The sequence below is a fragment of the Megascapheus bottae genome, chromosome 16 (assembly GCF_031878675.1).
Source record: "Megascapheus bottae isolate mThoBot1 chromosome 16, mThoBot2.hap1, whole genome shotgun sequence".
In the NCBI taxonomy this organism is placed as follows: Eukaryota; Metazoa; Chordata; class Mammalia; order Rodentia; family Geomyidae; genus Megascapheus; species Megascapheus bottae.
The window spans coordinates 13747199-13768627 of NC_143524.1; the positions used below are offsets into that span (position 1 = coordinate 13747199).

The 21429-nt window shown below is 54.8% G+C and overlaps 1 protein-coding gene and 1 long non-coding RNA gene across 4 annotated transcripts; one reads left to right on the forward strand and one right to left on the reverse strand.

Moving 5' to 3' along the window:
* The first annotated feature begins 5276 nt into the window (after positions 1-5276).
* Chst1 (carbohydrate sulfotransferase 1) lies at positions 5277-20195 on the forward strand. Of its 2 annotated transcripts, XM_090347851.1 has the most exons (5): positions 5277-5687; positions 13017-13053; positions 16617-16703; positions 17123-17227; positions 18125-20195. In XM_090347851.1, the coding sequence occupies exon 5, from the start codon at positions 18167-18169 to the stop codon at positions 19397-19399; it is 1233 nt and encodes a 410-aa protein (XP_090203977.1). In that variant the 5' UTR covers positions 5277-5687; positions 13017-13053; positions 16617-16703; positions 17123-17227; positions 18125-18166; the 3' UTR covers positions 19400-20195. The 2 variants fall into 2 exon arrangements, with proteins under 2 accessions (XP_090203977.1, XP_090203976.1); XM_090347850.1 differs by lacking the exon at positions 13017-13053.
* LOC150052920 (uncharacterized) lies at positions 7187-19052 on the reverse strand. 2 transcript variants are annotated; one of them, XR_016538040.1, is made up of 3 exons: positions 18917-19052; positions 11039-12133; positions 7187-7953 (listed from the first exon to the last, which is right to left on the reverse strand). It is a non-coding gene; the product is annotated as an uncharacterized LOC150052920 (long non-coding RNA). The 2 variants fall into 2 exon arrangements; XR_016538041.1 differs by having other exon boundaries at positions 7187-8013.
* Positions 20196-21429: the final 1234 nt, after the last annotated feature.

A 21429-nucleotide genomic window follows, 5' to 3' on the forward strand; every position in this document is an offset into this window, starting at 1 on the left:
AGAAGCTGCTCCAACTGGACCTGGGCTGAAAGATAGCATCAGCTTGATTCAGTTCCTCTCTTCTGGGGTCTGCCTGACTTGCTGAGACCTCTGCCATGGAAGATGGAGGAAAGAAGATGGAACCCGGCGAAGTGGGGAGCCTGGAGTTTGGCACCTTTTTGCATCACCCATCACAGAACCTTCCTCCTACCAGGCTGAGAAAGGCCAAGAGCCAATTGTCCAGAGCACTCTGGGAAGCAGACATGTCACGTGAGAGGGTCACAAGGATGGGGGTTCGAATCCTGCCTGGAGGACACAGGGCCCTCCCAATTAAAATTTGGAGCATCTGTGTTACTTAGAAGAGTACTTTGTTGGGGCCGGGAGTTTGGCCTAGTGGTTAAAGTGCTTGCCTAGCATGCATGGAGACCCGGGTTCGATTCCTCGGAACCACATACATAGAAAAAAGCCGGAAGTGGTGCTGAGGCTCAAGTGGTAGAGCTCTAGCCTTGAGAAAGTCCAAGGACAGTGCTCAGGCCCTGAGCTCAAGCCCAGGACTGGCAAAAAAAAAAAAAAAAAAAAGAAGAGTACTTTGTTCCTCAACAGAGGAGGGGATTTTCTGTTGGAGTGTCTGAAGGAGAGGACCCTGAAGAGAGAATGGCGTCCCTGCACTTACCTCTCTGCTTGGATTGGAGGCCGGGTTAGAGCTCACAGACACAAGCGGGAAAAACTGTGCGTGTGTGTGTGTGTGCGTGTGTGTGCGTGTGTGTGTGTGTGTGAACTCTGAGGGGCTGTGTCCCTGCTTTGGAATATTCTCCTAGGATGCTCCTTCTCTGTTGTTTTCCTTTGATCCTTCCTTCCTTCCTTCCTTCCTTCCTTCCTTCCTTCCTTCCTTCCTTCCTTCTTTCCTCTCTTCCTCTCTCCCTTCCTTCCTATTCCTTTTTATTTTTCTTTTAGGTTGGAGACTGGGACATGAACTCTGTACCTGCCATTTTCATTCATTGACTAATGCTCTACCAACTGAGTCATACCTCCAAACCCTCTTCTTCTTCCCTCCTTTCTTTTCCTTTCCCCTTCCTTCCTTCCTTCCTTCCTTCCTTCCTTCCTTCCTTCCTTCCTTCCTCCCTCCCTCCCTCCCTCCCTTCCTCCCTCCCTCCCTCTTTCCCTCCCTCTATTTTATTTCCTTTTCTTTCTTGTGTTAGTACTGGGGCTTGAATTCAGGATCTTGAGCTCTGTCCCTAAGCTTTTTTTTTGCTCAAGACTGGTGCTCAACCACATGAGCCAAACTCCACTTCTGGCTTTTTGGTGGTCAACTGGAGACAAGAATCTCATGAGCTTTCCTGCCTGAACCTCAGTTCCCAGATCTCAGCCTCCTGAGTAGCTAGATTATAGGCCAGAACCACTGGTACCTGGTTACCCCCCCCCCCATTTTTTGTGACAGTCTCATCATGTAGCCCAGGCTGGCCTTGTGCCCTCCATTCTCCTGCCTCTGCCTCCTCAATACTGGAATCATAAGCTTGGGCCACCAGGCCTGGCCTTTTTGGCAATTTGTAGGGCAGGAGCAGAGAATGTGAGGGTGGGCAGAGCTGGGAGCAGTATAGCAGTATAATCTGAAATGCTCACCAGAGCCCCTGAGGGGGGAGTAGGAGGCAGCTTTCAAGAGGCCCTGATTGGAGGGGTGGACAGGACAGTTTCGGATCTGATCTAGTTCCCTGAAGCCACATGCTGGGGGAAGACCCGCAACCTTTGGCCTCCGTGACAAGATATGGCTTTTTGCATATCTGAAGGTCCAAAGTGTTAGAGGTAAGGCCTCAAAAGAGATCCATGGCCCTTGACATATCCAGAAGGGCAATTCATCTAAAACAGGGAAGAATTGAGGGATAGGAGTACATAAGAGACCCTTCCCCCAGGAAGCTGGAGATCCAGCTGGAGTCTCCATCTATCTCCTGGATGAGTGACTCGATCTCTCTGGGCCCTGGCATACTCATCCATGTGCTCTCCATGGACTGACCTTCCCCGCAGCTCCCCTTCTCACCTGAGGCCTGGGTCTGCTGGGCCTTGTTGTCCTGGCCCATGCTTTACAGGCTAGAACTTTCTCTACAGGTACTGCGTTCTGAGGCCTCAAGTCCAGCGACAGCCAGGACCTCCCCGTTCTGGATGCTTGATTCCTGGGAGACGGGGGAATCGAGGACTATGATGACAGATCTCAAGTCCAAGCCTAGGACTGAAATGAACAAGGTAGGTGGTCTGGTCAGCCAACACTTAGACAGTAGGAAAACATTTAAAAACTAAACCCCAGGACCCCAAATCTGGTAATGAATTCCTAGCTGCCCCAGTGCCCTACATGCTGGAGGAGGAGAAGGAAGGCCTCCTGTCAGAGGTCTGGAAGGACTGGGGGCTGTTGAAGACCCCTTCTCCTACCTGCCTGCCCCTCCCCACAGGTGACCCCTTTGGAATTAGACTGGACTCATGGAGTCCCTGGGGGAACAGCTGGTGTGCAGATCCCACTGGCTGTACATTGCAGCTCCCCACTTCCTTCATCTGTGAAATGGTAGCAATAGCTACCAGACAAATGTTTAGTAACTCAAAGACAATAATCCTTTCAAAGCATGGAGCCCAGAGCTAGGCTCACAGTGAGATCTCCCATATCATCCATGATTCCTGATCCTTCTCATGAGTGAACCCCATCAAGCCTCTCTGTTTCCTCTCACATCCCTCCCCATCCCTGCCTTTTTGGTGCCAGTCCTAGGGCTTGAACTCAGGGTCTGGGATCTTTTGTACGCAGGGCTAGTGCTCTACCACTTTGAGCCGCAGTGCCATTTCCAGCTTTCTGGTAGTGGGAGAGAAGGGTCTCATAGACTTTCCTGCCTGGGCTGGCTTTGAACCAACAATCCCCCGATCTTAGCCTCCTGAGTAGATAGGATTACAAGCATGAGCAATGGGCGCCCAGATGTTCCTTTCCTTTTATGATCCATCCAATTTCTGTCTCTTCCTCCAGGAAGCCCTTCCTGAATGGTCCTGGGGTGTGTGTGTGTGTGTGTGTGTGTGTGTGTGTGTGTGTCCTCTTCCTTCAGTTTTGAAGGCCTGCTTTTTTCTTCTGGTATCTGATCCCATTCTCAATGACCATCCTTTTTGGCTTCATTGTATGGGAATAATCTTTCACTTCTGCCCACCACTTCCTACCCTTTGGTGCCAGGCATACAGTAGGGATGTTGGAAACCTTTGTGCTTTCTCTGTGGGATTCCCCCCACACACACACACACCAAATAAAAAAAACTGGAAACAGAATCCTGGAACTCCTGAGACTGGGTCTTTGTCTATTTTTGGAGTTTAAATGTTCCTCCAGGAAAAAAAATTCCCCAATTCCACTCCATCTTTACACTATAACCACACCATTTTTTTTTCATGTCAGCCAGATGTACATTTCCCTCCCTCCTCTCCACCCGAAATACACCAGAATTTGAAAAATGAGGCGCTGGATCTGAGAGAGGGGAGATAGAGGCTGCTCTCTAAACCCTGACTATTCTTGTCAGGCTGAAACTTGGACAGGATTAGTGCTGAATGAAAGAGAAGGTTCTGGCTTGCCTGAGGTGGTTAGAGCTGGGGCTTTCTATAGAAGGGCAGGCAGGCTTGCAAACTGAAGTTCTGGAAGGTCATTGCTCTCCCTGGGCCTCCTGGAGCATGGCCACTGTGTGTGTGTGTGTGTGTGTGTGTGTGTGTGTGTGTGTGTGTGTGTGACAGACCTGGGCACCTAGAGGTGGAGATGAGGGCTCTGGCTGCAAGGGGTGGGGCAACTACTGTAGGCAAGCACATTGAGGCCCTGTTAGCTGGGGCTTTGGTTACTGGTTCCCAGGAAGTGGAGGGAGAGAGTCTGTAAATATTAGTTTGCAATGGTGACCAAGATAAATGAACACGAGGGCTTCTGGGACCCTTGGGTCAGGGAGCGTCATGCCATGTGATTGTGGGTGGAGAGATGCTCCCAATCATGCAAACCTCTGGCCCTCTGGAGGCACAGATGCCTTGCTGTCGTCCTCTTGGTGCGTGAATGATGTTACCAGTCACCTATGCTAACAACATTGTGCAATCAATCATTAAGCACTTACTGTGTGCCAGGTACTATGCTGAGTACTTTACATTGATTTTTAACCATCTGGTGTTCAAAGGGGGGTGCCCAGGAGGTACAGACCAGTATCCCTGTCCTCCTGACAGGGAAATAGGCACAGAGAGGTTGCAGCCTTCATACAAAGTCACACAGCACACCTGTGCAGACTCCTCTGTGGTCAGACTGACCCCACTGTGGCCAGTCTGCCACATGAGAGGCAGCTGCTGGCTCCGATGCCTTTGCTGAGTGAGGAGGCTTTGCCTGAGGGCGTGCAGTTTTTTCAAGCCTGGTCCAGGAGCGATGGGTAGATAGGCTGTGGCTGCTGGGGAGAATCCAGACTGGAAGCTGGTTGCAAGGGACAATTTTCTGGTCAGTCCTCAGGCAGCAGAGATCTGGCTTGCCAAACCATCCACCCATTCTCCCAATGGGGAAACAGCTCCCCTCCCTCCAATGCTAGAGGCCCACCCAGAGGTTGTGGTTAGGGAATCCTCCCCTCCTCTCCAGCTACAGATCTCAGGGCATGGCTGTGTCTGTTTGCCTTGCGTCCCCTCCGCCTCTCCAGTAGGGCAGGGGCCCCGTTTGTCTTCTTGCCGATAAGACCCAGCTTGCCCCAGATGCCCAGTGAATATTTGTGTTGAGAACAGAGGAACCTGGAGCCTGGCCCCTGGGGTCTGCGGTGGTCTCTGCACACAGGGCAGCTCCTGGCCAGTTACCCACCCCGGGGGTGGAGCAGCAGCAGGCGAGGCAGCTAGTGGAAGACATCCGATGCCCATCCAGCCACCACCATTCCTTGACCCTACCCATGAGCAACAACTGCATGCGGGCAAATGACTCATTTCCACACTAGTCCAGAGAAGGGGCTGGGCGGCTGGGCCTGGGGCCAGCCGCATCTGGGGGGCTGGACACGGGAAGCTCAGGTAGGTTTTGGCTGCAGGGAGCGCGGTGCCTAGGCAGTGGGGGAGTTGGGAGGGGGAGGCGCCCGTGGGTGGCCCGCCTCCTCGCCTGGGGGTGGGCGTGGCTGCCCCCAGGCCTGGGGTGGTGGTTCGGGGAGGCCAGCTCCACTGGGGGTGTCCTGGGCGCTGCTGGGGCAGCCGGGAGGCTGGCGGTGGGGGGGCTGGGGGAGGGAGCGGGCGGCGCTGGGGGCGGAGCCGGGGCCGCCGTGCCCGCCGCTCGCGAGGCACTGGAGGAGCCGCGGCCGCCGCCGCCGCCGCCGCCGCTTTGCGCTCTGGGCTCGGGGAAGCCAGGCGGGCGCTCTCCCCGGCTCCGGGTACTGCGGCGCTCCGGGTCTCAGCCTCTGGCCCAGCGCCTCTCGAGGGCCCCCGCCATTGGGCCCCGATCCCACGCCCTGCTCCAGACCGCGCATTCGGAGGCTCCATCCGCGCCGGGCTTGCGCCCCCGGGCCATGCAGTGGGGCCGGTGAGGGGCGCGCGGAGGCGGAGGAAGAAGGAAGGAGGCCGAGGAGGAGGCCAAGGAGGAGGAGGGTGCGGGAGGCGGAGGATGTCGCCGTCTCCGCCATCGCCACCCCGGGGCCCCCGGCGAGCCTGACTCCAGACCCCAGGATGGAGCCAGCGCCGGGCGCTGCAGCGACTCCCCGCACACCCCCGACCAGGTATGGGCCGGGCCCTGGAGTCCCGGGGCGGGCGGACCGGAGGGGCGCGGGCGGTGGAGACGCCCCTCCGCTGGGGGACCGTGGCGGGGACTCCGGCGGGGTGGCGGGCGCACGAAGGAGCTGCCGGGGGCGGGGGCGAACGCCGCGAACACCCCAGCCTTCCCCACCCCCTAGGGGAGGGCTCAAACTTGGGGCGCACGGCCGCCGAGCGGTGCCTGGCTCCCCTCCGCTGCGGAGCGCACTTGGGGGCTGCGGATAAACCTGGAGACCCCGAGATTCCCACGCCTGCTCCAACTTTCCAAACCAGGGCTGCACCCTGAGGCTGTGGCTGCCTGAGCCGCTTCAAGCTCCCGGTTCTGCCCTGCACCGACTGTGTTATAATAACCGGACTCCTTTGGGGCTGGGGCTCCCTGAAGGTGCAGAGCCCCCCCCCCCACCCCAAGTCCCCGCCAGACAACTCCTTCTCTCAGACCGATGGGAGAACTCTCTCTCCCAGGCTCCCCCCGCTCAATGCTTGCTTCCATGGGACAAGCCTTGCTTAGCTCTATAGATAGATGCCAGAGGTTAAACGGGCAAGCCACGGAAGCAAGGTGAGATCCCCCCCCCCCGAGTCCTCTTGGGGTGTCATCACTCTCCACCCCAGGCCTGCCGTTTCTGTGGCTTAGTTTCTCCAGCTCTGGCTGGCTCCCTCCTGATGTACTCAAACACTGTTCCGGGAAGTCTGTGCCTGGGGCCCTGGCTCCAGGGGACCTCATCTGGCCATTGGTTGAGAGATGGGCACCAGAGCTGGGAGGTGGATGCCCAGTGAAGGACAGAAATTGAGTCCCAAACGTGGTCTGGAGGGCTGAGGGGGCAGGAGCCGAGGGGCAGCAGAGGAAATGGGCGATGGAAGCAGGAGACGGGCACGGAGGGGGAGGCTGGGAAGGTAGCGTCTTAAGCAGGACCAGGAGCTGTAAGAGGCAAGTAGATGAGGGCTCAAGTCCCCAGGAACCACCTGCTGAGGTTCTCAGGCAGAGACCTCACCTGGTCTCCAGACCCTAGCAGTGGAGACACAGGCAACTCATGACCCTATTCCTTCGTCCAAGTGCTCTCACCGGCATGACTCACCCAGGATTCACCAGGGAGGTGTCAAGCTTTCACCCCATTCCACGGCCACCCCCTCTTCTCTAGGGAGCTGCTGAGAAAAGGTGGAAGGGGGGCTTGCCCTTGGGCCTCAGACCCCTGCAGGAGTCAGGCGCTGGCTGCTGTAACTTTTATTGCTTGCTGCTTTCCCGATCCTGGTAGGTGATGGTTCAAGGCCAGGTCAAGGTAGCCTCCAGGAGGGGAAGGAAGGGGTGCACAAGTGACAGAAGGCCTCTGCTAATTACCCTCCTAACTCTACTGGGGCTTTGAAGACACACCTCCCTGCCCCTTCATGTAACAGTCTGGCAGAGCCAGATCCCCTTTCTCCTCCATCATCACCCCCAAGTTTCTCCCCCGCTCCTCCCCCCCCCCTCCGCATTTGCCTCATTCCTGGGCAGTTTCCATGCTTTGGCCCCATGGTTTGCACCCACAACCCCTGCCCCCTACGCTGGGAGTGAGTCCAGAAAGAACTCGGCCCTGATCTCTGAGCCACCTCTGCCATGGATGGGCTCCTTTTCAGAAGAGGGGTGCACAGCTCTCCACTCTCCCCACCGAACTGTAGCTTCAGAGGAGGGTACAGCTGGGGCTATAGATGCAGGTGCATTTGCCAGGCCACCCTGGACGAGGGGTTCATCTCTGATTCCCTGAGGCCCCCCCAGTGCGCAAGTCTGTGTCCTCTAGGTGTCTCTTATCCATCCACGCCTCCCTTTGCCCCCTCCACACTATGGATCTTTCTGTACTTTCCCAACTCCACTCTGCACTGGTATAGGGAAGGGAGCATTTGAGATTCATAATCTGGTTCAGAGAAGGTCCCGAAGCCCTGAGTCACTGTATGGTTTCCATGGAAACAGACTTGTTCAGAGGACTCGGTGCAGCGAGGCGGTGGTGGTGATGGTGGTGGTGGTGGTGGTGGTAGGGGGAGAAGGCAAACCGCACAGGAAGATCAGGATCCACAAGTGTGGCAGGAGTTGGATTAACTCCCCTCGGTGGAGACCACCGGTGGCCAAGGCTGTGACCTCGCCAGAGGAGAGATGGCTTTTTCTCCCCCTGCCCCAGCCTCCACGGGAGTTGTTGCTTCTCTCGTGGATCTTCTGGCTGGGTACCAAGACTCAGGGCCACCTTTCAATGCTTCCATTTCTTCCTCCTGTGACATGGGGATCACATAGGCTTATGAAGGTCAAGTGCATTAATATGTGAAGCACCCCTAGAAGAAAACCATAATAAATGTTGGGTAAGTGTTCGCCTTCCACATCCAGGTAGACAGGTGACCTCAGCTTTAGCCCACTTGGGGAGGGTTCCCTGGGATTGGAGTCCATTTGGTCTAGTCAGAGATGGACCCTCTCTGACAAAGAGAAGGGAGCAGGGATGGGGCAGGCCTTTTTTAGTCCTGAGGATACTGGACAGATCAGCCAAAGAGGGGTCGGGCTCCCCTGGGGGCAGCAACCTTTACTGCATATTCAGTCCTGTGGGGCAGGGAAAAGGCCCACTCTACTAGTGCCAGGCCCCACAGCACTGGGGAGCATGGGTAGCAATGGTGTCCCAGTCCAGTCTTCCTCCCCAGTCATTTGCACTGCATCCCTTCCTGTGTACTCCCAGTTCTGTAAGCTCCCTTACCCTTCCTGCCCATCTCTGCCACCTATCTGGCGGTAAAGCATCTTTACTAGCTTGTCTTTAATGCACAGGGCAGTGAGATTCTTGGGGGTTACCCGTTACACTTTCAGTGTGAACCTGAGCTGGCTATGGCCTCTTTCAGTCCTACCCCAGTCTGGGGAATGGTTTGGGAGACTGGAACTTTCTTCCTTGATTCTTCAAGAAGCCCCCCATCACCCCCTGTCAACTCTGTGACCTAGCAGGGTTCTCCTCAGGTCTCTCTGGACCACTTTGCTTTCTTCATTGGTGCTCACAACACCTTCCAATTTAATCTCCTCTGCAAACTCCATTAGCAGACTGTTTACTCCTTCTCCCAGGATCATTAATGAAGATGTTAGATAAGGTGTGACCCCCACACTGGGCTGGGAGCCCTGGCCCCACTCCTACATAGACCTCCCCCCCCACACACACACTGGACCCCTGGGACCTGCCCCTTTGTGCTTTTGGGCCCCTTGACAAGTGCTTAGGGCCAAATCTGAATTAATTTTTTAAGATTACTAGAGGCACTGTATCAAATGCTTTGCTAAAAAAAAAAAAATCAAGATGTATTACCCTGCCTGCATTTCCTTCATCTACCCGTCTTGTAATTCTATCAAGAAAGCTATCAAGTTTGTCAGCCATGATTTGTTCTTTATAAATCCCCATGGTGCCATGTCGGGGCACAAGGCTCCCCATGTTTTCTGAATGTTTAGAGGTCTCTTCTTAGGTGTTGGCTTCTTCATGAGAGCTGTGGGCTGGGAATGACTGAGAAGGCCAGCTGCTTAGCAGAGATGGGGAGGAAGGCCTACAGCCTCACCTCTCTCTTCAGATGGAGTCTCCGTGGTCCCTGCAGTAAGCTGGGGGTGGGGAGAAGCCAGACTCTGGGGGAGTTGGAGGGAGGGGCCTGAGGTGCTATTTTTTTTTTTTTTTTTAAGAAACTACACATGAGTGCTCTGCTGCTGGCATTCTGAAGGTAGTGTCCAGGGAGAGATTGCTTGGCCCCAGTCACCACTGCTAAGAGTTTGCTGGAGCTGGGTGTGGCTTCTGCTTCCCTGGTGCTGGGACACCCAGAAGGTAAGGCTGCCCAGTACTGCAGGTCTAGAACCACTGTCTGCTGTGATTCTCCCATCCTAGGCCATGGCCTGCAGGGTCTGCAGAGCTGAGTGGGTGGATCAGCTGTTGCTGGGGGACAGAGAGGAAGGGAAGGAAACCTGCAGGACAGCATGGGTCAAGGGAGGACTCACACTCACACTCCACTGCCAGAATTCACTTCTTTACTGTGTCCTCTTTGAGCCCCGAGAACAAGTCACCTAGCCTTTCCCGTGAGCCTCGCCAGTGACGTGGATGCTCGGGAAGGTTTGCACGGCAGATCCTCCCCACAGTGCTGGGCTCTGGGTGGGCAGCTGCACTGTCTCGTTTCAGAAGTCCCCTGACCCTATGCCCATGGGTGGCTTGTGGCATTCCCTTATCCCTTATCCCTGATATACGCATATCCTCGGGACCAGCTATGGGCTGGTTATCAAGTGCTGGCAGTATGGAGCAAGGAGCCTTAGCTGGACCTTAAACCCAAGCCACTGTTATCCTGGACTCCTTGGCCACCAGCCATCTTGCATGTCCCTCTACTTGTTTAGCCTGTGCAGAGCTGTGTGTTTGGACAGTCCCTTGCCTGTTGGGGCTGCCACATTTCCCACATCCATTCGTGATCAGCAGGGAAGAAGCCTACAGAGTGGTGAGAGAGCACAGATCCACTTATGGGCTGGGGGTGCCAGCAGGAAGGGCCTCAGACAGCTCCTGTCCCCACCATGGGGCTTTGTTTTTCCCCTGCCTACCACCACCCGCCCTTAGATACTGAATGAACTGATACCTGGGTTGACCTCAGTGGATTGCTGAGGTCAAGACTGGCACCAGGATTTCCGGGGACCCTAGTAGCTACCTTGGCCCTGGTGCTCCTGACCCCTTGACCCCCCCACTCCATGTCCTAGTACTAGATGATGCCCTTGCTCTCAGATGGCCTGAGCTTAACTTCTAGGCTTGGGGTCCTCACAGCAGAATTGGAATTCTGGTCCCACTGCAGACCGTTCCTGCTCAGACACACAGCCCCACTTGTCCCAGCCACTCTATCCTCATATGGGAGAGGTGGTGGTGCCACAAGGCACGAGGCAAGCCAGGTGTGTGTGTGTGTGTGTGTGTGTGTGTGTGTGTGTGTGTGTGTGTGTGTATACTATCGTTGGACATTGGCTCCTGCAGCTTCACCATCCCGTGCAATCCACATAAGACCCAGTGTCCCCAGCCTCCCTGCCTCTACCTCTCACTTCCTGCCATGAGTGGGCTTATGTGGGGGCAGGCGGCCCCTCCCCCAGTGCCCAGCAGCCACAGCAGCTATGAGCCAGTGTCCCTTCCTCCCTCCTCCTGTTGATGTTTTCCCATCCTTGAAGTGGGAAGGATGGCCCAGGCTCCAGGATCTAGGGGGTGGAGCCTCAGTACTATTCCGACTGCCTGTGGCTGTTGAGCTGGGCTGGGCTAGTCTGGGGAAGGGGGCGGGGTGGGACAGGAAACTGGGACCTTTCCGCCCAGTGCTGGGGCAGCAGAGTCCCACCTACCACAGGCTGGCCAACACAGGGCTCTGCCTTCTGACTCATCCATCCTTAGGACGCAGCACACAGGGGCCTTGTGTGAGGCCAGGCGGGCAGTCCCTCTTCATTCCCTGCTGGGCCAGGCAGGCAGGGGGTGGGACAGCAAGGTGTCTGCAGGCAAGCGAGCTTGGTGGCTGTGGAGCACATGGGGAAAGGAGCCTGCTGCAGGCTGTGAACCTTTCCCAGCCAGGACTGCCTGGGACTCAGGGCTCCTGTTGAGTGAGCACTTCCTCTGTCCAGTGTTGTGTGGAGTCTGCGCATCTGACAGTCCTGATTGGCTCTCCTGGGTCATACCTCAGGACAACCGAGGCCTGTAGAGGCTAGTGCCTTCTTCAAGGCCTTCTTCAAGGCCTACAGTGCATCAGTGGTGAGAGTCACGTCCAGGCCCTTTTGTCCTGGTCATATTCACAGCCTGTGGGGAACTTTTCAGGAAGGGTCATCACCTGTGGACATTAGCATGGCTTGCTCATACAGAGAAGGTGGAGGGCCAATGACTGGTGGTTTCTTGGGAACGCGCCAGTGGTATCCAAAGGAGATTCTGGTTCTACCCATGGGTCCAGGTACTCTACAGGTTGGTGCAGGTCTGTGGATGAGGCCATACACTTGTTGAAGCTCTAGCGGAGGTGGGTGTGGCTCCAAAGAAGCGCTAGTGCTTTCTGTGGTTCCAGACTGACACCAGCTTCACCAGATCACCCCTCTGGAAGGCATGAGCCTAATTTATGTGTGGGCACACTGCCCACCCTGAAGTGCCAGCCCCACGAAAGTTACCTGTGGGTTTTATTAGGAGATCTTGAAGTTGTGGTTCGTAGTAGAGACATCTTGTACTGGATTCAGTATCAAAAATAGCCAAGTGGCTCTGAAACAGATGCTTTATTCTTTATAGCATGAAGCCCATGAATCATGGAGATGAAATATATCCCTTTTCTCATAGACTGCCGGGAAACTCTGATCCCGATGTGTAGTCGACAAGTTGCTGGGCTCTCATATACGAATCTTGTTCTTGTTTCTCTTAGATTGTATGTTCTTATTTTCCTCTTGCCTTTTATTCATTACTTCATTTTCCTTAGGAGAGTAAAAACAAAAAAAATCCTTGCTGGTGTGTGTGTGTGTGTGTGTGTGTGTGTGTGTGTGTGTGTGTGTGTGTGTGTGTTAGTTTTAGCTAAACAAACATTATGGTGGAACAGGGCTGGCCACTGTTGACCTGGGATTAGGCATTTCCTCTTCTCCATCTAGCCAACTCCTTCCACCCTCCCTTCTTCTCCCTCCCTCCCTCCTTGTCCCTTCCTTCCTCTCTCTCTCCCTGTCCAGTTTCCCTGCCCCTTGCTCTGATGCTCAGCACTCCAGAGCCATCCCAGCTCCTGAGTCTGGCCAGAGAGCTTCAGCTTTCCTCTGTTCTGCCTCCCTCCTTTTACCTCCTGTTGTTATTTTTCAGAAAAGTACTTTAGAGAGAGAAGGCTGGGACAAGAGTGCATTTCTCCAACTGAGCTTCGGCTCCTCTTTTTGGCTTTGGGATCTCTTTGGGGTCCTGCTGGTCGAAGCCCCTTCCCTATCTCAACAGCCTCTTGTCCCCGCCCCTCTGTCCCTAGCCCACCGTTGGAGAGAGAGCGCAGCTCCAGGGGACAACTCAGGGCCCTGGAAGCAGAGCAGGGAAGGAAAGCAGTAGAGCCCGGCCCTCACTGCCCCATGCTAGCCTCAGTGGCCTCCCCAGCTCTTGCACAGGGATGGCTTCCCTGAAGAGGATGACCTCAGAGGCCCAAAGCTGTGTGTAAACTGCTCTTCTATCCTTCCTGTTTCCTGGCAAGGACTTTCAGTATTTGGTGTGTGTGTATTCATAAATGTACTTCCTTTTTTTCCCCTCAACAAAACAATGATGGCACCCATCCTCTCCCTGCTCTCTGGTTCTGGCTGTGCGACCCTCTCACTCTTGTCTGCCTGTCCACACCAGCCTATCTCCAACAGTCCAAAGGATCACCCCAAGGCAGGTAAAGGAGGAAGGGGGTCAGGCCTCTAGGGGAGCGGAGGGGCCTAGGTCTGGGCTCCAGAAGGCCCAGGACACTTCTGGATTGTGTGTGTGTGTGTGTGTGTGTGTGTGTGTGTGTGTACATGAAGAATTGTGTTTGGAGGGAGGAAGGATTGTGTTTCGAATGGATGTATCATTGAGAAGAAGCTACATGGGGCTCCTTGGGGAACAGTCATAGATCAGGCCAAGGGGGACAGAGATACTGATTTCTTCTAGAAAATGACAGCTAATGTAGGGTTCCCCATTTTCTATGAGGGTAATGGGGGGCCATCCTGAGATATAGAGAGCCCTGGTATGAGAGCGGGGAGGCCTTCATCTCTGGATCTATAGAAAGAGCTAGAAACAGGGAGGTTGTCAGTTGAACCCAAAGTCAGATCACTCAGCCAGGGACAGGCCTAGGCTGTGGCTCTTCTTGCTGGTGACATTCAGTTCAGCTCTCCCTCCTCTGCCACTGGAGGAGGCCGGGCTGCCTGTTGCTGCTCTCGTCTGGATGTGGGACTGAGGAGGTTCCCAGGGCTGCACAGAGCAGAGGCCACAGCCCAGGTGGGCATGCCATCATCACACCACACTGCCACCGGTAACACCAGCCCCCATCTTCCCACCCTACATTAGGTTGCCGCCACCAAGCCAGGAATTCAAGCACAGCAGAGGTACAGGGCTAGGAGGCTGCACTATAGTACATGGCCACCAGAGGGCAGCAGGGAAAACACTGCAGTGGCCTAGCACAGAAAGGAAGCCCTGTAAGGGGCCTGGGCAGAAAGAAGAAGGGAGGGGAGAGGCAGGGCAGCGGTCTAGCTCACTGTCAGATCTCACCCTGTGGGCTGCAGGATGACTAGTTTGGAGATGTTTCTCCAAGATAAGCAAAGCTGTCACCAGTGATGATAACATCAGTGGATTGGTTGCTTACCCTGTGCCAGGCCCTGCATTAGCTAACTAGTTGCCAAACAGCCTGGTTCTACTGAGACCCATTTTGATTAGATGTGAAAACAGACATCTAGATGAAGAAAATCTAACCCAAGTCCCTCAGCTTGTACATGGTTGAGATGCTGAGATCAACCAGGCTGTCCAGAGCCTGTGATCCAACCATGAGATGGTTGGCATCCCATCTAAATGTTTGCTGTTGACCCCGTTCTTATCAGCTCAAGTAGGGTGTACTCCCTCTTCAGACAGGGGGAGTAAGCTCAAAGACCCAGACTGATGTGCACACCTGATGAGTGACAGAGCCCTGGGCTCTGAATTGAGTTTTCTAATGCAGAGGTGACACTCTGGATCTATGGGAAGGCTGTGCCTTCTCCTGGGAGTTCTCCAGCTCCCCCACCTTCCAACAGAAAAGACATATTCAGGGCTCCTGTGTCCACAGTTTGATCCATCAAGGTGGCAGGAGGCCATGGTAGAGGTTGCTGGAAGCCCCATAGTCTGACCAGGAGTGTCAGTCTGACCACAGTATTTAAGAGTCCTTTTTAATGGCCAAGTGTTCCCTGGGAACTAGAGGACCTGGGAAGTCCCTGGGACCACTGGTTTCCAGGGCAGATGCTGCCAGCATAGCAAAGACACTTGGCTAGTCCTGGATCCAGCGCTGCCAGGCTGGCAGAGCAACAGGGGCACTTCTAGGAGATCCTGAATTCCCCCAACTTCCTTTTCTTATGCCTTGGCCTCGCCCTCTCAGGGAGGCAGATGGAGGCCTGTGGCTCTGCCTTCATTTTCCTCGCCAAGGTGCCTAAGCTGTGTCTTGTCAAATGGAGCCTGGCTGTCATAGGGGCCTGAGGTCACTGAGCAGAGCAGTAGCTTGTAGTCCTGGCCTTCTGCTCTAGGTTGGGCACTGTAGGGAAATTAGGGGGAACATGTTAAATGGTGACCTCCTGGACAAAGTGGTCTTTGCGCTCTGTCTTGGCACTGGGTGAAGCCCTAGAGTTGGAGAAAGAGTCTAAGAGTTCATGTTCTATCTTGGTGGGGGGCAAGGGTCTGAAGTATCAGTGGAACAGTGAGTGTGTCCTGCAAATAAATGATGCTGGGCGTCACAGCACGTGATCTGGGCTCTGGGCGTCACTCACAGGTTGGTGAGTACAAATCTGGCCTTCTTGGGTTTTGTTTTATCTGCAGTGTGTGGGCCCAGGCCTGACATCTTGGATAGCTGACAGGCCTCTGTGGATAAAGACGTCAGAACACAATTGTTACTGACCCTGCCATTGCAGACATTGGATACCCATTTGCTTCTGCATAGGCTCTGGTGTTTGTCTCTGGTCATGTGGGCTCATGAGGCCTGAACTTGGTGGGGAAGCAGGAATCAAGCTGAGAGGCTCTTTTCAGCCCTCCTCACCCCCTAGGGGAGAGGCCTCCTTTGCTGCCAAGGATGAGGTCAGGGTGGGATCAAGACTGCCCCCTTCTCTATTGGTGCCATTTGGCAACCTGGTACCAATTCCTATAGTTTCTAATCATATACAGGACCCACTGCCATCTCTGCCCAGGCTCTGTGCCCACTGCACGGTGTCAAAGGCTGCATTTGGCATATTCAGCTTTTGGTGGAAGGGCCAGAGCATTGGTTGGGATCTGACCTAGACAGACTCCAGTCTCTGTTGGCTCCTATTTGTTTATTCATGTTTCTTTAGTCACTGGACCTTAATTTCTCTATTTAAACAATGGACTGAAGATTCTGCCCTCCCCTCCCCTGCCCCACAGCAGTATGGTATGTAAGGAATAAACCTGGTGCCAGAATCTGGGGGAGCTTATCCAGGCAGCTGTGTAGGTTTGGGGGATGAGGGTCCCAAAGGGGTCACAACAAACCATTGGCCATGGGAAGGAACTTTACAAAGTGCACAAATTCACCTGGTGTGAACTAATCAAGGACCAGACCACACAGCACAGGGAAAGAACAGACTTGAAGTCTCAAACAGGCTCATCTCCTGCCTTTTAATGCTCCATGCTCTCATGCTGATTTAGGGGGCCATGCATGACATGCATGATTAAAGGCCAAGGAACAGAAAGCCTTCGGGAAAGAACATGGGCTCTAGATGGGGTCAAAGCAGGTGGTGAAAGCCACGTGATGGTGGCTCATGCTTGTGAGCCTGGCTTCTCAAGAGGCTGTGATATCCATGCAAAGCTAGCCTGGACAGAATAGATCTTGAGATTCCATCACCAGTTAACCAACAACAAAGCTAGGCTGGAGGCATGGCTCAAGTGGTAGAGTGCTAGTCATGAACAAGAAAGTTGAGCAAGAGTGGGAGGCTGGGATCCAAATCCTGGTATGCACATGTACATACATACACATCCACAGAGCAGGTGCTGGGCTTAGGCAGGCCCTTTTATCATGCCATGGCTGATAGGGGTTTTGAGGAAAGACATCAGCTGACAGAGATGAAATGCTCAATAAACAGTAGTATTAGGTAGTAGGGTTTGAACTCAGAGTCTTAGGCTTACTAGGCAGGCACTTTCCCATTAGACCTCAGCAATCCTGGTATTCTAACTCAGACTTGGCAAAGCCTGTCAGGGTCCAGAATGCCTCTGGTTCATTTTTGCATCTGATTTTAGGTAGCTGCCCTCTTCTCTTCGGTGTGGTTGGAAGAAACCCCCAGCTGGCTGTCTTTTCAAAGCCTCCCTTTGGACCAGAAACCTAGGGTGAGCTCCCTCCTCCCCTGCGCCCATCCTCAAATCACTAAACAAGTTCAATTCTCAAGGTCCTGGTTTATTCTGTTGATTTCAACTGTAATTCTGATCTGGGCTTTCATGAGGGGTCAGCTGAGCGTGCAGGCCAGCCAGCTTCTGCCCTGGGCACTGGTGTGAGCCATGGGATTGTCGCTTGATGAGATGCAAGGGAGTTGGAGAAGAGGGATATAGTCCAGGATTTCGGAGGCCAGGTTCAGGGACCAGACATGACACTGAGGACACTGGGTTGGTTGGCAACCTGAGTTATTGATAAATTAGATCCTCATTGCCTAGCACTGGGAACAGACTGTGGGATGCAGAGTACACAATAGAAGGCATGGAGCGAGGACACAGAGCCCAAGTCTGCCCTAACACTACTTCTGTCTCTGCAGCCTGCTGACCCCAGGGCTGCTGCACAGGCTCAGTGCTGGATTGCTACCTGCTAGGCCAAGGGAGCTGGCAGCTGAGACTCCCTGGTGTGGAGCATCCCCTCTTTGGTAAGTGCTGACCCTCCCAGCATTCAGCTCTGAGCACCACCCTGGTACTTTTTCAGATCCTGGCAGCTGAGCTTCTCCACTGCGGGAGCACCTGCAAGATGCTCAGGTTGTCTTCTTGCCTGGAACCCTGATCTGAACTTCCCTTTCCCGCTTCAAGGAAGGTCCCTTCCTATCTTCCATTCTGTGAAGGGATGGATGGATGGGTTGTGGGGCCAAGGACAGGAGGACTGACATGGAAGAGCAAGGCCCCAATTCCCTGGACATAGAGATCTTCTTTCCAGGCCAGGTCTCTGTGCTGAGGGGAAGCATCTGACTTCCGCCCTCCCCACAGGGACTACCCTGGTTGTGGGGAGGGTTGCTTCTCAGTGGTCCTGGGACCCTTCCCCTGCTCTGGGAGGGTCTAGGATTATGAAGACCCAGTGGGAGCCCAGTAGCCCACCCTTGACACAAATGTCCACCATCTCTGGTCTAGCTGGCATGGATGAGCTGCTGCCGTTGGCAGTTGACCAACCCTGGGGTGTGGAGATCGGTGCTGCCCAGGGACTCCTCTTCTTCCCCCAGGGCTGAGCAGGGGACAGAGACGATGACCACCTGGGGAGCTAGGTAGCAGAGGGTCGCCAAAGGGAATGCTCAGGTGGGGCTGACTCGAGGCAGTGGCAGCAATCTGCGGGGTAGACTTCAGGGCGCAACAAATCAGTTTGTTCACTAGCTTGAGGCTTCCAAGAGGCCTGCAGAGAATGGCAGTCAGCCCAGCGCAGAAGCTGCTTCCTTAGGCCCTCAGGGGTGCTTGTGGGGTGACTGAGCAGGAGTGGGGAGACAGCTGTGTTTCCCTGGGTCTCTCCCAGATCCTTGGCTGTGGGAGACCCCTCAGCCCTTTCCCCCTCCCCCTGCCCACAGACCCCAGGCCTTGGAGCTGCAGCCCCATGAAGAAGCCCAGCCATGCAATGTTCCTGGAAGGCTGTCCTCCTCCTCGCCTTGGCGTCCATTGCCATCCAGTACACGGCCATCCGGACCTTCACCGCCAAATCCTTCCACACCTGCCCGGGCCTGGCGGAGGCGGGTGCGGCCGAGCGGCTGTGCGAGGAAGGGCCCACTTTCTATAACCTCTCCCGGAAGACCCACGTCCTCATCCTCGCCACCACCCGCAGCGGCTCGTCCTTCGTGGGCCAACTCTTCAACCAGCACCTGGACGTCTTCTACCTGTTCGAGCCCCTCTACCACGTCCAGAATACGCTCATCCCCCGTTTCACCCAGGGCAAGAGCCCCGCGGACCGGCGGGTCATGCTGGGCGCCAGCCGTGACCTCCTGAGGAGCCTCTACGACTGCGACCTCTATTTCTTGGAGAATTACATCAAGCCTCCTCCCATCAATCACACCACCGACAGGGTCTTTCGCCGCGGGGCCAGCAGGGTCCTCTGCTCCCGCCCTGTGTGTGACCCCCCGGGTGGCCCCGACCAGGTCCTGGAAGAAGGAGACTGTGTGCGCAAGTGCGGCCTGCTCAACCTGACCGTGGCCGCCGAGGCGTGCCGGGAGCGCAGCCACGTGGCCATTAAGACGGTGCGGGTGCCCGAGGTGAACGACCTGCGCGCGCTGGTGGAGGACCCCCGCTTAAACCTCAAGGTCATCCAGCTGGTGCGAGACCCACGGGGCATCCTGGCTTCCCGGAGCGAGACCTTCCGCGACACCTACCGGCTGTGGCGACTCTGGTACGGCACGGGGCGCAAACCCTACAACCTGGACGCGTCGCAGCTGACCACGGTGTGCGAGGACTTCTCCAACTCCGTGTCCACCGGCCTCACGCGCCCGGCCTGGCTCAAGGGCAAGTACATGCTGGTGCGCTACGAGGACCTGGCCAGGAACCCCATGAAGAAGACCGAGGAGATCTATGGCTTCCTGGGGATCCCCCTGGACAGCCACGTGGCCCGCTGGATCCAGAACAACACGCGGGGCGACCCCGCCTTGGGCAAGCACAAATACGGCACCGTGCGCAACTCGGCGGCCACCGCGGAGAAGTGGCGGTTCCGCCTCTCCTACGACATCGTGGCCTTCGCCCAGAACGCCTGCCGGCAGGTGCTGGCCCAGCTGGGGTACAGGATGGCCGCTTCGGAGGAGGAGCTGAAGAACCCGGCCATCAGCCTGGTGGAGGAGCGGGACTTCCGCCCCTTCTTGTGACCCGGGCGTGGGGGGCGCGCGCGCGCGCGCGGCACCGGGTTTGATAACATGGACCGTTTTTAACTGTTGCCTTATTATCCCCGCTTCCCCCCCCCTTCCCCGGCCCTCCCCACTCGGCCTCTCATGTCCCTTCCCCGCCCCTGCCCGGCCCCACTCCCCTGCTGCCCCTTTATGTCTCTGAAATTTGCACTATGTCTCCCGGAGGGCCCGCAAAGTGGGGGTACGGCCCCACCCTGCCCCATTCAGACACAAGGGTGTGGGGCCTGGGTGTGGGCGATGTTTACAAGCTCCTCATGAGGGGAGAGGCACCCCAAACACAACGTGAGGTTTCTGTGTGGATGAGTGGTCGGGGTGTTTTGTAGTTTTGCAAGCAAAGGAGCATCTCTTCTGTAGTTTAGGAAAGGGGTCTACCCTTCCCTGCCCCCCCCATCCTGGCTTCCTGCCCCTCACTCCCCACTTCCTCCCTTGGAGCAGAGAAACTGCCCCTCCTGCCCACCCTTGCCTGTCGGTGAGCAGGTTTTTACTGTGAGGTGAACGTGGACTAACGTTGATTTTTATTTTATTTTGCCAGTCTGTGATGATGCTGTTTGTCTGAGTCTTGTGGCTGCCCCGGGGCCAGTGGTGACTGCTGAATCTTTTTAAGTTTCTGATTGATATTGGGGGTCCATCTGTGATCATTCTTTGTGCCAAAAAAAAAAAAACAAAAAGAAAAAAAAAAAGAAGTGGATCTGTTTGCTAAATGAACATTGCGATGCTTTGTCTGTGTTTTCTGTAAATAAAAGTGTGCAATGAGGTCTGAGTGTGACAGTGGAGATGATCTCAGTGACTCAGAATGGCCCAGGGCTGGGGCCAGCGGAGGAAGGAGTGAAGGTGGGAACGGAGTAAGGTTTGTCAATCACAGTGAGCTTGGTGGTTCAGGTTCACTTCCCTTTTTGTCAGTTGAAATCCTTTACCTTGTAGCCAGGGTGATCTAAGTGTTTACCAAGTGGTAGTATGAATGGATTTCCTGAGCTTTGGCTCCATCCCCAGGTTGGTGGCTCTGGGGCAGGTAGTTGGGGAGGAAGAACATCTAGCAGGTGATGGCTCAGGGCAGAGGGGCCATTATCAACCATTCCAGCCTGCCTGCCTGCCTGCCTGCCTTCCATTCTTCCTTCCTCCCTTACTTCTTTCCCTGGGGTTTGAGCTGAGGGGCTTGGCAGGTAGATACCCTATCACTTGAGCTCTGCCTCCAGCCTTTTTTTTTTTGGTCCGTCCTTGGCCTTGAACTCAGGGTCTGAGCACAGTCCTTGGGCTTTCTCAAGGCTGGATCTCTACCACTTGAGCCACAGCACCGAGGAATCAAACTCAAGTCTTTGTGCATGCTAGGCAAGCACTCTACCACTAGGCCAAACTCCCAGCCCCCAGCCTTTCATTTTTATTTTTATTTTTGCTTTATGTTTTGAACAGGCTCTTGGCATTTTGGCTTACACTAGCCTGGGCTACAATCCTTCCATGTATACTTGCCACATAGCTGGGATTACAGACACACACCACCATGCTAAGTTAAAAAAAATTGATGAGATGGAATTTCCTGAACATCTTGCTTGGCCTTAAACTTTGATCCTCCAAATCTCTGCCTCTGGAGAAAGTATAGGTGTGAGCCACTCCTGGTGCATTTTACCAAATGAGATAATTCCCTGGTTTCCTGGACAGGTGAAGTATCTGTTGTGTTGACCTCTCTTCCATCCTTTTGCAGACTAGCAGATTCATTCAGGCAGTGTCCACAGCTCTTTTTCACCCCCCCTAAAAAAAAAAAACCCAAAACCAAAAAAAAAAAAACCCAAAACCCAGCTGGTCACTGGAGTATTGGAGTATTAGAAATCACAGCTTTGTTGGCTGGAATAGGGCTTTCTGAGGACATAGGCTCCTGGACTCTCTTATATGAGCCAAGAGGACATAGATTTGGCTGAGAGAAGAACGCCTTAACAGGATTTTAATTGAGATAGACCATTTCTTTTTTGTATTTGACATTATGGTAAAATATGCATATC

Excerpts from the sequence above, each read along its gene's own strand:
- Chst1 (XM_090347851.1), top strand. The coding sequence starts at position 18,167 with ATGCAATGTTCCTGGAAGGCTGTCCTCCTCCTCGCCTTGGCGTCCATT.